This window comes from Thermobia domestica, chromosome 2, assembly GCF_964235325.1.
Source record: "Thermobia domestica chromosome 2, izTheDome1.hap1.1, whole genome shotgun sequence".
Lineage (NCBI taxonomy): Eukaryota > Metazoa > Arthropoda > Insecta > Zygentoma > Lepismatidae > Thermobia > Thermobia domestica.
In genome coordinates, this window is record NC_137455.1 from 47,291,363 (window position 1) to 47,304,054 (window position 12,692).

Below are 12,692 nucleotides of genomic sequence, written 5' to 3' on the forward strand. Positions count from 1 at the left end.
CTAAACAATAGAAAAGACAACTCACACTGGCTGGATGTCCATAAACCACAAAACGACACACAAAAAATAAATCACTATCAAAGAGTACGGCAGAACCTCACTACTTAGAACTTAGTGTTTGTGAATGTACAAGTTATGTTTCTATCACTCGTGTCAATAGGATATCCATGTCAAACATTTCATCTAACACTGGCAGAAGTTTTCCTTCGTATTGAAACCAAGAACTAGTGCAGGTGTCGTGTAACTCTTGTATTCGTAGCACCGCCTCGCGTTTGGTGTGCATTATCTACCGGTCAAATAGTAATAGTCATATTGTACAACTTGCACATTACTTGTTTTGGAGTTAAATAGAGACGATACGAAAGATGACCTGCGGGAAATCGCCATGAACTTTCAGGCAATCAATTTCATCTACTACTATTAACAGAACGCAAATAGTGTTAGTGTACTGAATTGCATTGCATTCAGTTTATATTCTTTAAGCAACTATGGCACAAGGCGGGATAGGTTAGTGGAAGGGAGGTGGGAAAGGTGTTAGGCAGTAACTATTATCAAGGATACATCTCGGTATTTCCCGTTTGTGACACAGTTACTGCGGCAAAATCTCAGTTATACTTGTCGTCCGCCAGGATCGAACTCAGATCCTTCGAATACCAATGCTCTACCACTGAGTTACGGTGACAGTATGACTCATGTCTCATCTAGTTAACAGCAAAATTTGATAATAATGGTACCATTCTTCTTTGACGGGCACTCGACAACAATGCATTTCAAGTCAACATGTCAAAGGCAAAGATAACTAGTTCGCTGGGGTACTCATCCTGCTCTGTGTTCCCGATCCCGAAATGTGGACACTTTCGTTTCGTGCAATGTGACTTTCATTGCCTCTATCGCTAATGATCTCTAAATTAAACCGTATACGTTCAAATCTGTCACACATACCGCATTCATTGCATTTCCGCACAAAATGTAGTTTTGTACATAGGCTCAAACGAGCTTTCCAATGGTGCATTACGTGCTCCATGTTTTAATTGAGAGTAAATGAGTGTTTTGCCCAAGACCATACCGACTAAGGCGACACGCTTTATGTTCATCACAATACAGCTTGCAGGGCTAGGAGTGGTGAATCACTCCTAAAAAAGAGAGAAAAGAGACTATAATGGCCGAAGAAGAGACTAAAAGAGACCAAATCACGAAATGCTAAGACATCCTTATGCTTAATACATGGCTTTGCACCAAAAATTATCTATGTATATCTCTTTATAAAAAGGACATAATACCAAAGAAGGCCGGTTGAGGCCAGAAAAAGAAAAAAGAAAAAAAAGAAAAGAAAAGAGCGTAGTTAACAAGTATACTCAACGTAACTACTATGCAAAACAATGACCAATACAACTTTACCCTCAATCATTTGCTTCTGGTCTTGGGTGGGATGTATTACGTAAAAGTTAAAATTACATTAAAACTTTTAACTAGATGTTACAGAAATTTTAATGTTTGATATTAAAAATACATGAAGCATTTTTAGGTTTCTTGACAAAGAAAACAGTGATTAAACTACTTTATATTTTTTCTACAGCTCCTTGAAGAGTTTCCATTCCTTGAAGCTTCTGTTGTTCTCTTTGGCGCATGGTTTGAACGCCTTCCAACACACCCTGTACAAGAGTAACTTCCTTCTCTATTGCCTTCTTCAATCGTTCGTTAGCTTTTTTGAAAAGACTGCTTCAGAAGTTACTTGACGGTCCCTCTTGTTTGAGAAATCTTATTTTCCATGTCTGAAATTTTCTTCCTAGACTCTTCAGCTTGTTTTAACTTTTCTTCTATCTCTTTAGCTAAACATAGTTCTTTCTTCTTTTCATCCTCTTACAATCTCTTTTGCTCTTCTAGATACACTGTATAATGTTTATGTACGCTTTGTCCCATAGCAATAGGTTTAGATGTAATGGGAAACAGTTCAGGTTTGTTCCCAAATGCTTTCAATGTGTCTTTAATCACCAAAATTGCATTTAATGTCCTTTCGCTAGAAGCCTTGTTCTCAGTCAAAGCCCGCCTGGATAGAGAAAAACGCCTTTCAACGTCTACATTCACGTGTGAAAGTGACAACGCGGTCTTGATAACTTTTGCAACTTGTCGATACTTTTGTTGTCCTGCTTCATTAGTTTTCTTTAAAATCTTATCCCAGTAACTATCAATTCTTCTTTTAAAGTCTGGTACTGTTTTCATCTGCAACATCTTCCATTCATCAATAAGCACATCATCTTTTGTATCAATAGGTAGTTCTCTGGCAACTGAAACTATATCTCGACAACTTTTTCGGTTTTTCACAAGAGAAGGATTTAAACATCTCTAAGCTTTAATCAAACCATAGCCTTTCATTAATTAAGTATTCGCTCCCAGCTCTTTAACCCCTTCCATAAACACCAAAACATCTTTTTTTGGAAGACATGAAAGCTCATTTTTAACATCGTGTGAAAGAACAATATCTTTCATGGACAACACGTTTTTAGGATCAAATAACTCATTTACAGAATACAGTTATCTTCAGAAATAGATTTACAGACACGTCTTCCCAGTTTCCAAAACAGTTATTGCAGCTGAGAGTACAGGATATGAATTAGAGGTTCATCTTGTTGAAATTTCTCCGTGAAGCTTGTAGAAAGTTCTGCAGAAGATTTAACGAAGTACAATTTCGCTTTGATTATTGAACAACGTAAAAGACTGGTGATCTGTTTGTATGAACCAGACTGCAGAATAGTCTGATTCTTTACAGATGGAATGAATTTAAGAAAGTAAAAGTCAGCCACCTAGACGGAGAATGCTTAAGAATTCTTTTGTGGTAACTTCAGATCATCTTGAATCTTCATATAATCCTCCACTCTGGCTGGCCATCCACCAAAATAGTGATAAACAACTAAAGCTAATTCAAATGCATCTTCGCCAAAGGTCTGCAAGGCTTTAAGATATGAATTGTGAACAACATGAAGAGGACAAGTTCCAATGTCAACTAATCCGCGAGATCTCATTCCAATTAAATCTTCATTGAATAGTTTGTGGTCTTTCTTGTTCACATTGGGCCCATCTGTGCCAATCATCAGAAGCTTGTGAATAGATACGTTCGCTTTACTAATGGCAGAATGATTTTTTTTTTTTTTTTTTTCATGAGGAGTTTGTGCGTCAGTTTTGCCAATGAAGAAGTCTGCAAATGTCTAGAAACTGCTTCACACGCACTCATTCGACCAGTATCGCACTGATACCCGCACTTCTTTTTTATCTTCTACGTTGGTCATTTCGCCAAAACACACTGAATAAAAAGAGGTTCCCACATCATCTGAAATCATCTGTTGGAAATATGGTCCCAATGCATCAATTATTAAGTATCGCATTTTTTAGGATTTAACGAAAAATCAGTCGGAACACCACCTAGAAACATTGCATCAAAAGTTTCCTTAATGCAGCTGCAAGATGACGCTGAATAATTGAAACATACTGACTTTATAACCTAAATGAGAAAGTTTAACACAAGGCGATGAAGAACTAGATCTTGGCCCAAGATCTTCACTTTGGACTGTCTCAGGAGAATTGCGCGGATTTTCAGCTACTAAAACCATTTGCTTAGACCCGAGAACATCATAAGCGATTCTTTTTATGTTTAGAATATACCTTTACTACATTTGAAGAATAGCATACCCCACAATCCTGCTCCACAATTTTAATTTCTTCACCACTTGAACAACATGAAAAGAGAGAAAAGAGACTTTTTCTGAAAAAGAGAGACTTTTAAGAGACTAACTCAAAAAAAGAGACAGACGCCTAGCTCTGAGCTTGAGGATGTTTCTGTTACTCTAGTGGGTAATTTAACAAGGTTTCGCCATTAGACCACCGGAAACAGGGCGATACGTCTAGTATTTCACAGTGCAGCTTGCTGACATTGATTTCTCAATACAATTGGTAATTGAGGGTATTCATATCATTTACTAACGCTAAACAAACTCTTGTTTGAGAATTCCTGTGTCTAATGGGTAACATTTGTGAACGCGATTTCTCCGAACGTATTGGGCGAAATTTTAAAACAATCATATTTTCATAATTAGTACCACATACGCTTTCAAACGATATGCTATTTGACCCATGTTGCCATTTACGAAAAATGAAGGTTACGCTACTAGACCGCAGGGATTGGAGCAGTGTGGCTGAATTTGCCACAATTATCCATCCCCCTCAAAACTACAGTTAACGTGTTTCGGGATTCTTCAAACAAATTCCTCTATTACGAGATACAGGTGGTGGCAAATTTTAAAGGAACCACCCTATATATAGTCATTATTATGCATTATTAGTATGAAGTTCGAAGCCTTTAACCTTTGATATTGCTTACGGTGCAACTAAGGATTATCACATATTTTTACCTTACACTAATCCACTGAAATATAATCATGCCTTGAGCCATCATCATGCTAACAGAAAACACGGAAAGCACCATCCAAATCAAACTGATCCCAACAGAAATCCACAGAGTTCGAACAAGCCATTTCTGACTCGTTGTTCCAATACCAGGTTGACATGACTGAAGAAATACCTAAAAAACGACAAATGAAATATTAGAACTCTAATTGGTTAAAGAAAATGGCGATCAAGAACATTGTAATAATTTTCTTTGTGTTACACATTCTATCGAGCAACCATAGAAGTGAAGAAAATCACTTATCGTGAGGAAAAAACCTTGAGTGAAAATAAAGAATTCAACTGACTTATGAAGATTGTGGTCCCCATCATTATATCCAAACGGCAATCACTAGGCGAAAACTGAGAAGCTGTTTAAAAAACCTCTTCGTCTTGACGTACTTCTTATTCTTATTATCCTTCATCAATTGTGTCCCCTTCAACTGTGTTTCCATCACGTCCTCAGGATAGTTTCTTCTCAGGTAATTTCACAATTAAGTTTCTCTTCCTCGTTTTAATTACTTTTAATATTGCTCTTTTCTCCCATACATTCTCATTAGTCTTTCGTTCGATCCAGCTTAATCTATCCTTTACCACCCTCCCCACTGGTCTAGTTGCTTGTGTGTGTGTGTATATGGTCCCGGCTTCGATTCCCGATGGGAGAGCTTTAAAATTTGAATGAATTACGATGGTTCGGATTCCACCTTAAACTCTAGCTCTATGTCTCATATAGCCTTGCTGGTGAAAGGGAACATTAAACTTCAACAAGCATTCTTCTCCACATCCATATTTTATGTCGTTTTTGCGTAGTGGACATATTCCGATCTCATTGAGTACAATATCCACACGAAACTTTCGTATCAAAGTTTTTTCCTAAAGTGCCTTCTTTGCCCTTGAAATAGCTTGTAAAGTGTGAAAAGAGTTTTTCATAAAGCAGTTATTTTTAATGTCATTCTAAAAAGAAAAAAACAAAGAAATGGTTGAAACCAAAAATCCTCATTTTCTTGCATAATTTCAAACCTAAATAAAAATTCAACATATTTCCATCTTTCGTAGATATTTTTATTTCTGAACGAATACTGATACCAACTGTTAAAAGTAAGTTGTATGGAATGTGATGTATGAAAGTTCTTAATATTTCATTGTTACACATTGCATCTATTACATTACTTTCGCGGTATTTACGATTTTAACAAAACTCATTTTCCTCAATTTTAGAAGAGGCCAAAAAGTATTATGCTAACTTTTCGAGTACGTTTTCACGGGAAAAGAAGACATTTAAAAAATGTTTGAAACCAAAGTTTTTTATATTCTTGCTTTTGTTCCGAACATGGATTTAAAAATTACCACTTCCCGTTTAAAAAAAATTCGCTTCTGATGATTTTGGAAGTTCAAATACCACCATGTAATTGAGCATATATTCATGCTTTTTTTTTTTCCATGTGGAATAAGAGCCAACTTAAGAGCTTGGTACGAATTAAAGGCCTGACCATGAAAACTCACACCCCTTCTATATTACTCTGTTTAATATGTATTGTTTTGGGTTGAGCACATTACTCAATTTTCCTACTGCTGGTTGAGATTCAACGTATGCTCCGTCCCCAACTCTTTAAGATGTTGTAGGAGCCTCGTTATAAGGTAATGTATTTTTGCCCTTTATTACTTAGTGACACATCATTTACTTTAATATAATCTAAATCTAACTAATATTATGCAAATTAAAAGTCGACTGAAAGCAGGAAATTTGTGTTATTATTCAGTTTACAATTTTTTGCCATTGCGAATTCTGTCGAGGAATGTGAGGCTTAAAATATGCAAAACGACAATCATGCCTGTTGTGTTGTATGGCTACGAAAGCATTAACAAATATTTACATAACTATTGTTACAACATTATTTTGTGCAATGTGGATCGGAAGATTGTTTCAGAGGTAAAAATTACAAATTCTTTTATTCGTGTTTTAAGACTACTATATATTTGGTTCATAATTTTTATAACTGCTGTCTTTTTACAGAAGTATTCTATGCACTTGGTTTTTGTTCAAATGGATCTAACCGGAACTCAGCAAAGGATATGTTATTTCCATTTACAATCTCCCACCTTTATCAATTAAAATATATATATATATATATATATATATATATATATATATATATATATATATATATATATATATCGTAACTGAATTTTGATATACTTACACGTTCCATTAAATTCTGCAGCTGTTCATTTTCTCGAACACGAAAAATTAATAATGCATACATATATGCAGAGAAATGGAAGACACAAGGTATAATATAACTAAAGACTATGTTTCCGTAACATATTCGCTCTCTTTCTCCTTCCAGGAAACCAAAAGGATCCAATTTATAATAAAATCCACGGTCTCTCCTGTAAAAGAAATTTGTATGAGTGTGACTTCACCAGGTTAAAAATTAATTCACCTTAGTTTTAAGTTCTCACCGGAATACAAACTAAGTCTAAAGTATGTGGTGTAAAGAAAATACACAAGAAAAACACCAAACTAACAACTTCATTGACAAATTAGTTGAAAAAACTACAATTGTTTTTCAGAATTATTTGGAACAAATAAATAAGTTTCTGATCATATTGACAAATTGTCTTTATTTACACCAGAGTGAAAAATTTGGGGTCGCCAGGTCGCCATTGGTGACTAGAAATTTAGAACTGGCGACCAGAGTTCAATAGGAATGGTTTCTGCCTAAATTGTCACTAAATAAGAGAAAACACGGAATACGAAGTCTTTATAATGGATATATTATTAACATGTATATGAATTGTCCAGTTCAGAATTGATTATCTGGTTTTGAAATTTTATGGGGAGGAGGCACTTCTCATAATTTGTACGTGAGATTCTGGCGACCATCATTTTGGATTGTTGAGTGCGTCTGACTTTGAAATTTTGCGCCCTGACTCACACTTTATTAAATAAAAAAAAAAACGGAGTCAATTCACTGTCTAGCCTTTCCGCCTACGATGTCGGGCACATCGGAGTGTAGTTGTTATAATGTAGCTTCCCGACGGGCGACATGGGCATACATGACGAAGAAATGTAATTCGGCACACAAAGGCACCACCAAGTTGATATAGCACGGAAGTGGTAGGTTCGCATAAGGATAACAATTGTATACTAGGAAGAAAATTCATGATCATAATGCATGGTATTTATCTGTTTGTGTTCCATGACGTTATCGCGGATCGAGTTAATGGAGTATGAAACAGAGGATTCACAAGCTACTTTACAAGTATATGGTCCTGCTCAGAAACTTACGGATTCTTCTACAAAATAGAATAGGGCGGAGAACAAGAAAAAATATAACGCAATCGTCAACGGATATCGGAGAAATTTTTAATGGAGTAACTGAGCAGGTAGTTACGCACATCGAGTGTTAGCCAGAGAAGAGTCTCTTAAGATAGTATTCAGGAAGTGTAGTGTTACCTAATAACAAACTCACATATCAGTTTTTAAAGTGTTTAACTAATCATGTTTATCTCAGCAACCATGCCATTACTGTAAGACCAAGTCCAACTTCATAATTAATGCTTCCCACACTTTTACATAAAACTCACTATAGTGACCATCTTCCTAAAATTAAACGACACTTACCAACCAGACAGCCCGGGTTCGATAACTGGTAAGGGTGGAATTTATTGTCTTGCTCTACCCTCTTCCACTATGGTTCAGGAGTTGATTTAATTTTGAGCTTAGAGCATCTTTCAGCAGCCAGGCTATACGAGACGTGGACCTACAGCTTAATGTGGTATTCGAACTGTATGAGCTCCTGCCGGGAATCAAATCCGAGTTTCCCACGCCAAATTCGCGTACGCTAACCGCTTAGCCATGAAGGAGCTTCCTCTGTCAAATGAGTACGTAGTCCCCGCTACATCAGTTCCTCTATGTGCCGAACTCATGAAAGTATACAGTAGTACTGTTAGATATTCGAATAATTTTTCTGCTGTTACTCGAATATCCGAATTTGTTTTCAATAGTAAGACTATCCATGGCTTTGAATTGTTTATTTTAACAAAAGAAACACTGACCAAAGCTTAAAACACACTTTATTTTAAATTATAATAACGTTTCGGATATCTAACATATCCTTCTTCAGACACGGAAGTGGAAAGAAGCAGATCGGATAAAGAAGGTAGGAAGAGATAAACCGATGAACTGGACAGGAGGCTTACTAATTAATGAATTATGGCAAGGAAGTTTGGATAGCATTTACAAGAAGAAAATAAAAAAGGCCCTTATAAGAAACAAAAATGGCGGAACGTGATAGTTGGAAAGTGAACAAGAAGACTTACGGGATTGGCTGAAGGCCTCAGCAAATAGGAGAAAAAAAAAAGTACAACAATAACTACATATATGTCTGTTAAAAGAATTTAAATGTTTTGATAACAATGAATATATATATATATATATATATATATATATATATATATATATATATATATATATATATATATATATATGACTGTTAAAGAATTTAAACTTTGTCATAACAATGACTATATATATGTCTGAATTTTCATTTATTTTCGATATTGTCTGAAGAAAGATATGTTAGATATCCGAAACCGTTATTATAATTTAAAATAAAGTGTGTTTTAAGCTTTGGTCAGTGTTTCTTTTGTTAAAATTGTTTTCAATATACGAATAATTGTTTGTTATCATAATAATTACTAGAAAATTATACATTAATGAATATTCGAAGAATCCATTATTCAAATTTTAACAGCACTAGTGTGAGGGACTTACTTTCACACGGCCTGCAAGTGGACTATTTCAAATAGATTTTTTTTAAGTATAAGAGGTTAAGCACGAAGCCTACTTAATGCAAACTGGAACAAATCAGGAACTCCACGTACCAGAGATGAACGCTCTACCATTGAACCACCGCAGCCCCCTTGAATGGAATCGTACCTTTACCTTACTTAACAAAAGAGAAAAGAGGATAATCGAGTGTTAAAAGCATGGGCGTCCGCAAGGGACAGCCGTGACCCCTCCCTGGAATTCAAGTAAATCAATAAATTTTGAATTAAGTTTCCGAACATGAGCAATATTTTCTAAATTTATTAATTTCTTTACATTTGGAATTTCTGTTGTAAAAATATTTGTTATGATAAATAAGTTCTCACCAAAATATAAAAACATTTGTCTTTTTATTGAAAATATGCCGTGAATACGGGAATGGTATAATAAAATCAGGCCCTAAGCGACTCCTTTCCACATTCGTTTCCTTTCTCTATTCTGAGCAGAACGTTATTTACCGGAAGGACGTTTAAAAAAAGTTAAAAATGAAGGATTATAAACTTTGTCTCTCCTGCGAAAAATCCTGCGGACGCTCAAGATAAGGGATTTTAGTCTGAAATTTTGCTTAATACCATTCTACTCACATTAAATTCTGATATTAATAGAAATTAAAATTGTACTCGCTTAAGCACCCAAATAGTAAATGGGTAATAAATGGTCAACTGTAATCTTTCTCGTGCGTGTTTTTGAGAAATTACGTCGCTTGTAGAACTACATATTTTGATCATTTCCTTCATTGTAGAGAAAATGTTGTTTCTCAGAACTACTGATGTAAAAACTCCTTTGTTAGAAACTACTCTTTCTCTTCTTACCATCAAAAACATGTTTTAAAAAATAAAACACGATATTGCATTTTACTAAATATTTCCAATTTGTGTTGTTTTATCCCTTTTAATTTTTTTTTTCGAATTTGTATTCTAATGAGTTTACTACTTGATTGCTTAAGTGAGTACAATTTTACTTTCCATTGGCACAGACATGCATCTTATTAGGCCATTTAGTAAAATCAGCCACACTTAACCTTCGGCGATCACATGGGCGGCATTTACATCGCCTTTTAAGAACAACACGAGTCTTATCCCAATGCATTGGGTTAGATTGGTGAGACCATCAGATTTTCTCTAGTTAACTGTTAACACAACAGATAGCACTGGCCTCATCAGTGATATTTAGTTGCAATAATTACTTGAATTGCCAGGTCGAAAAATGCCGCAATGCGAGTGCTGTTGTAGCATCAATACAACATGAGACCACATTAAGGTTAAAAATATATAAATAAAAATAAACTCTTACCGAAAACACGACATGTATTGGAGCAAATAACCTGAAATCATGACCATTACGACAAAAAGTAAATAAACACTGTTCAGCATTCCCAAACAAGATCCAGGCTCTGGTATATATAGAGTAAGAGGTCTTAGGCCCATCACAGCCAACACTCGAAGATAAGGGACTAAGATTTTTCTTTTACAAGAATGCAAGAGAGCAGCAGTACTAATGATACTAGTTTCTCTGTCTGGTTCTTCTGTTATTTCGCCAATCTGAAAAGGAACAGATCTATTTTAACCTTATATAATACCAAATAGCTACGAACAAAACAAAACAGAAAAAAGGAACTAAATATAGACCTCGGTTTTGAAGCTGGTCTCTCATCATCAATGCCTAAAATAATAATAATATTTTTTTTTATTGCATAATTGGAAATTACAGACTAAAAGTCCCTTTACAAGTCCAAATTGGGTACATAAACACAAAAACAATCATACATACAATAGTATTGAATAAAAAATAAAGGTTACATCCAATAGCAAACGACAAATATATCATATGAAACACAACTAAGATTACAATAAATTATAAAATATTGCTCAGACATACACAACCACAGGCATGCACAGACAGTAATAAAGTTGTGATTATGATAAATGATAAATCATAAACTTTCTTTTGATAGAAAGAAAATCAATAATAATAATAATAATAATAATAATAATAATAATAATAATAATAATAATAATAATAATAATAATAATAATAATAATAAGTGTTTGCCCACGTTGATTGTTGTGTTTGATTGCTATGACAGAAGGACATGTAGGGGTGAATGCCATAGAGAAGTTAGAAAACACTATAAACAATGGGCAGGGATCGCAGCAAATTATACTGCACAAATAACAGCGGCAGTATGACAAAGAGTGAAGAATAATCGAGACAAAAACTTGTACGAAGAAGGAAGACTACAACACTAGTAATTATAATATTCAGCGCTCTTTTTTCTCGCTGTACGCAATGTTACGTATCACCAACCTTCCTTTGAAGTTTGAAAATTCTGATCTTCTCGTCATATTTTACGTTCTACAAATGCTTCATCAACAAAATCGCAAATGAAATAAGAAATAAGAGTAATGTCATGTTAAAACTGTAGAAATTACTGTAATAACATACTTATAAAAAGTGCAAACATTTTTTTCTTTCAAAAAAAAAAAAAAAAAAAATCAAATAATAATACAGGATGGCTACAAAATTTACGGGAAAGAATTCCCTGGCGTTTCCGGTTTCCCACATTTTTTAAAAAAAATTTCCCTGACAGCTAGACAATCTTTCTATGTTCATGGAAAAGCAAGACTAAGAAAATATGATAACAATCATACATAAGTAATATATTTTTTTCATTAACCAACTAGAACAATGAATAATATAACAACAGTCTGTAATGTTAGTAATGTGATGGAAGTTCCGTCACATATGAAAGGAAAAGTCACAGTGAGACATTCGCCGGAAGGGGTGGATGTATCTACATAACTGACTGTTCTATATTAACGACATAGAAAAAAATCAATAGTATTATGTAATTAATTTTACTTCTCCAAATGCTTAATTTTCTCATCAATATCACGCATATCTTGCATTATTTTAGTCTTCCTAACTTCAACCTCGTTCAAAATGATCTTTCTTTTCTTGTCTTCACTTTTTTCCCTTTTCCTCCTCCTCTTGTCGTAGATTTGTTGCTTCTGCAAAACGAGTACGAGCATTTCGTGCATAATGAATCCTAGTTTTCCTTATAGATAGCTTCTCAAAGTCTCAAGTCAAATAACAAATAGTAATGTAATGGAAACTACCTTCGTCATTATTGTTAGTACAGGAAAAAAGGGAAGAAGATAAGAAAAAGAAAAGAAGATTACAGGCATTTAAATTAGTGGTAGGCAAAAAAATCGAAACCGCTTATCAGTTTCTCCAAAACCGGTTCGGTTTTTCGACTGAATCCGGTTTCAGTTTTCTTTAAAACCGGTTGTTTTTCATAGAAACCGGTTTCAGTTTTTACAAAACTGGTTCTATTTCTGACCAGAATACTGTTTCGTTGTTCACTCATTACTCAACTATAACTTATATTTATTAATCAACTATAACGGAGAAAACTGAA

General features: G+C 34.5%; 1 protein-coding gene across 5 annotated transcripts in view; it reads right to left on the reverse strand.

The window, feature by feature from the left end:
- GrlHz (Gustatory receptor-like Holozoa) overlaps nucleotides 1–12,692 on the reverse strand; it is a 30,008-nt gene that overhangs the window by 12,413 nt on the left and 4,903 nt on the right. For all 5 annotated transcript variants that reach the window (XM_081740873.1, XM_081740878.1, XM_081740869.1 and 2 more), the window contains exons 3-5: nucleotides 10,565–10,812; nucleotides 6,639–6,828; nucleotides 4,404–4,573 (exon numbers count right to left, since the gene is read on the reverse strand). In XM_081740873.1, the coding sequence (XP_081596999.1) occupies nucleotides 4,404–4,573; nucleotides 6,639–6,828; nucleotides 10,565–10,812 (608 nt within the window). The remainder of the gene's footprint in view (nucleotides 1–4,403; nucleotides 4,574–6,638; nucleotides 6,829–10,564; nucleotides 10,813–12,692) is intronic.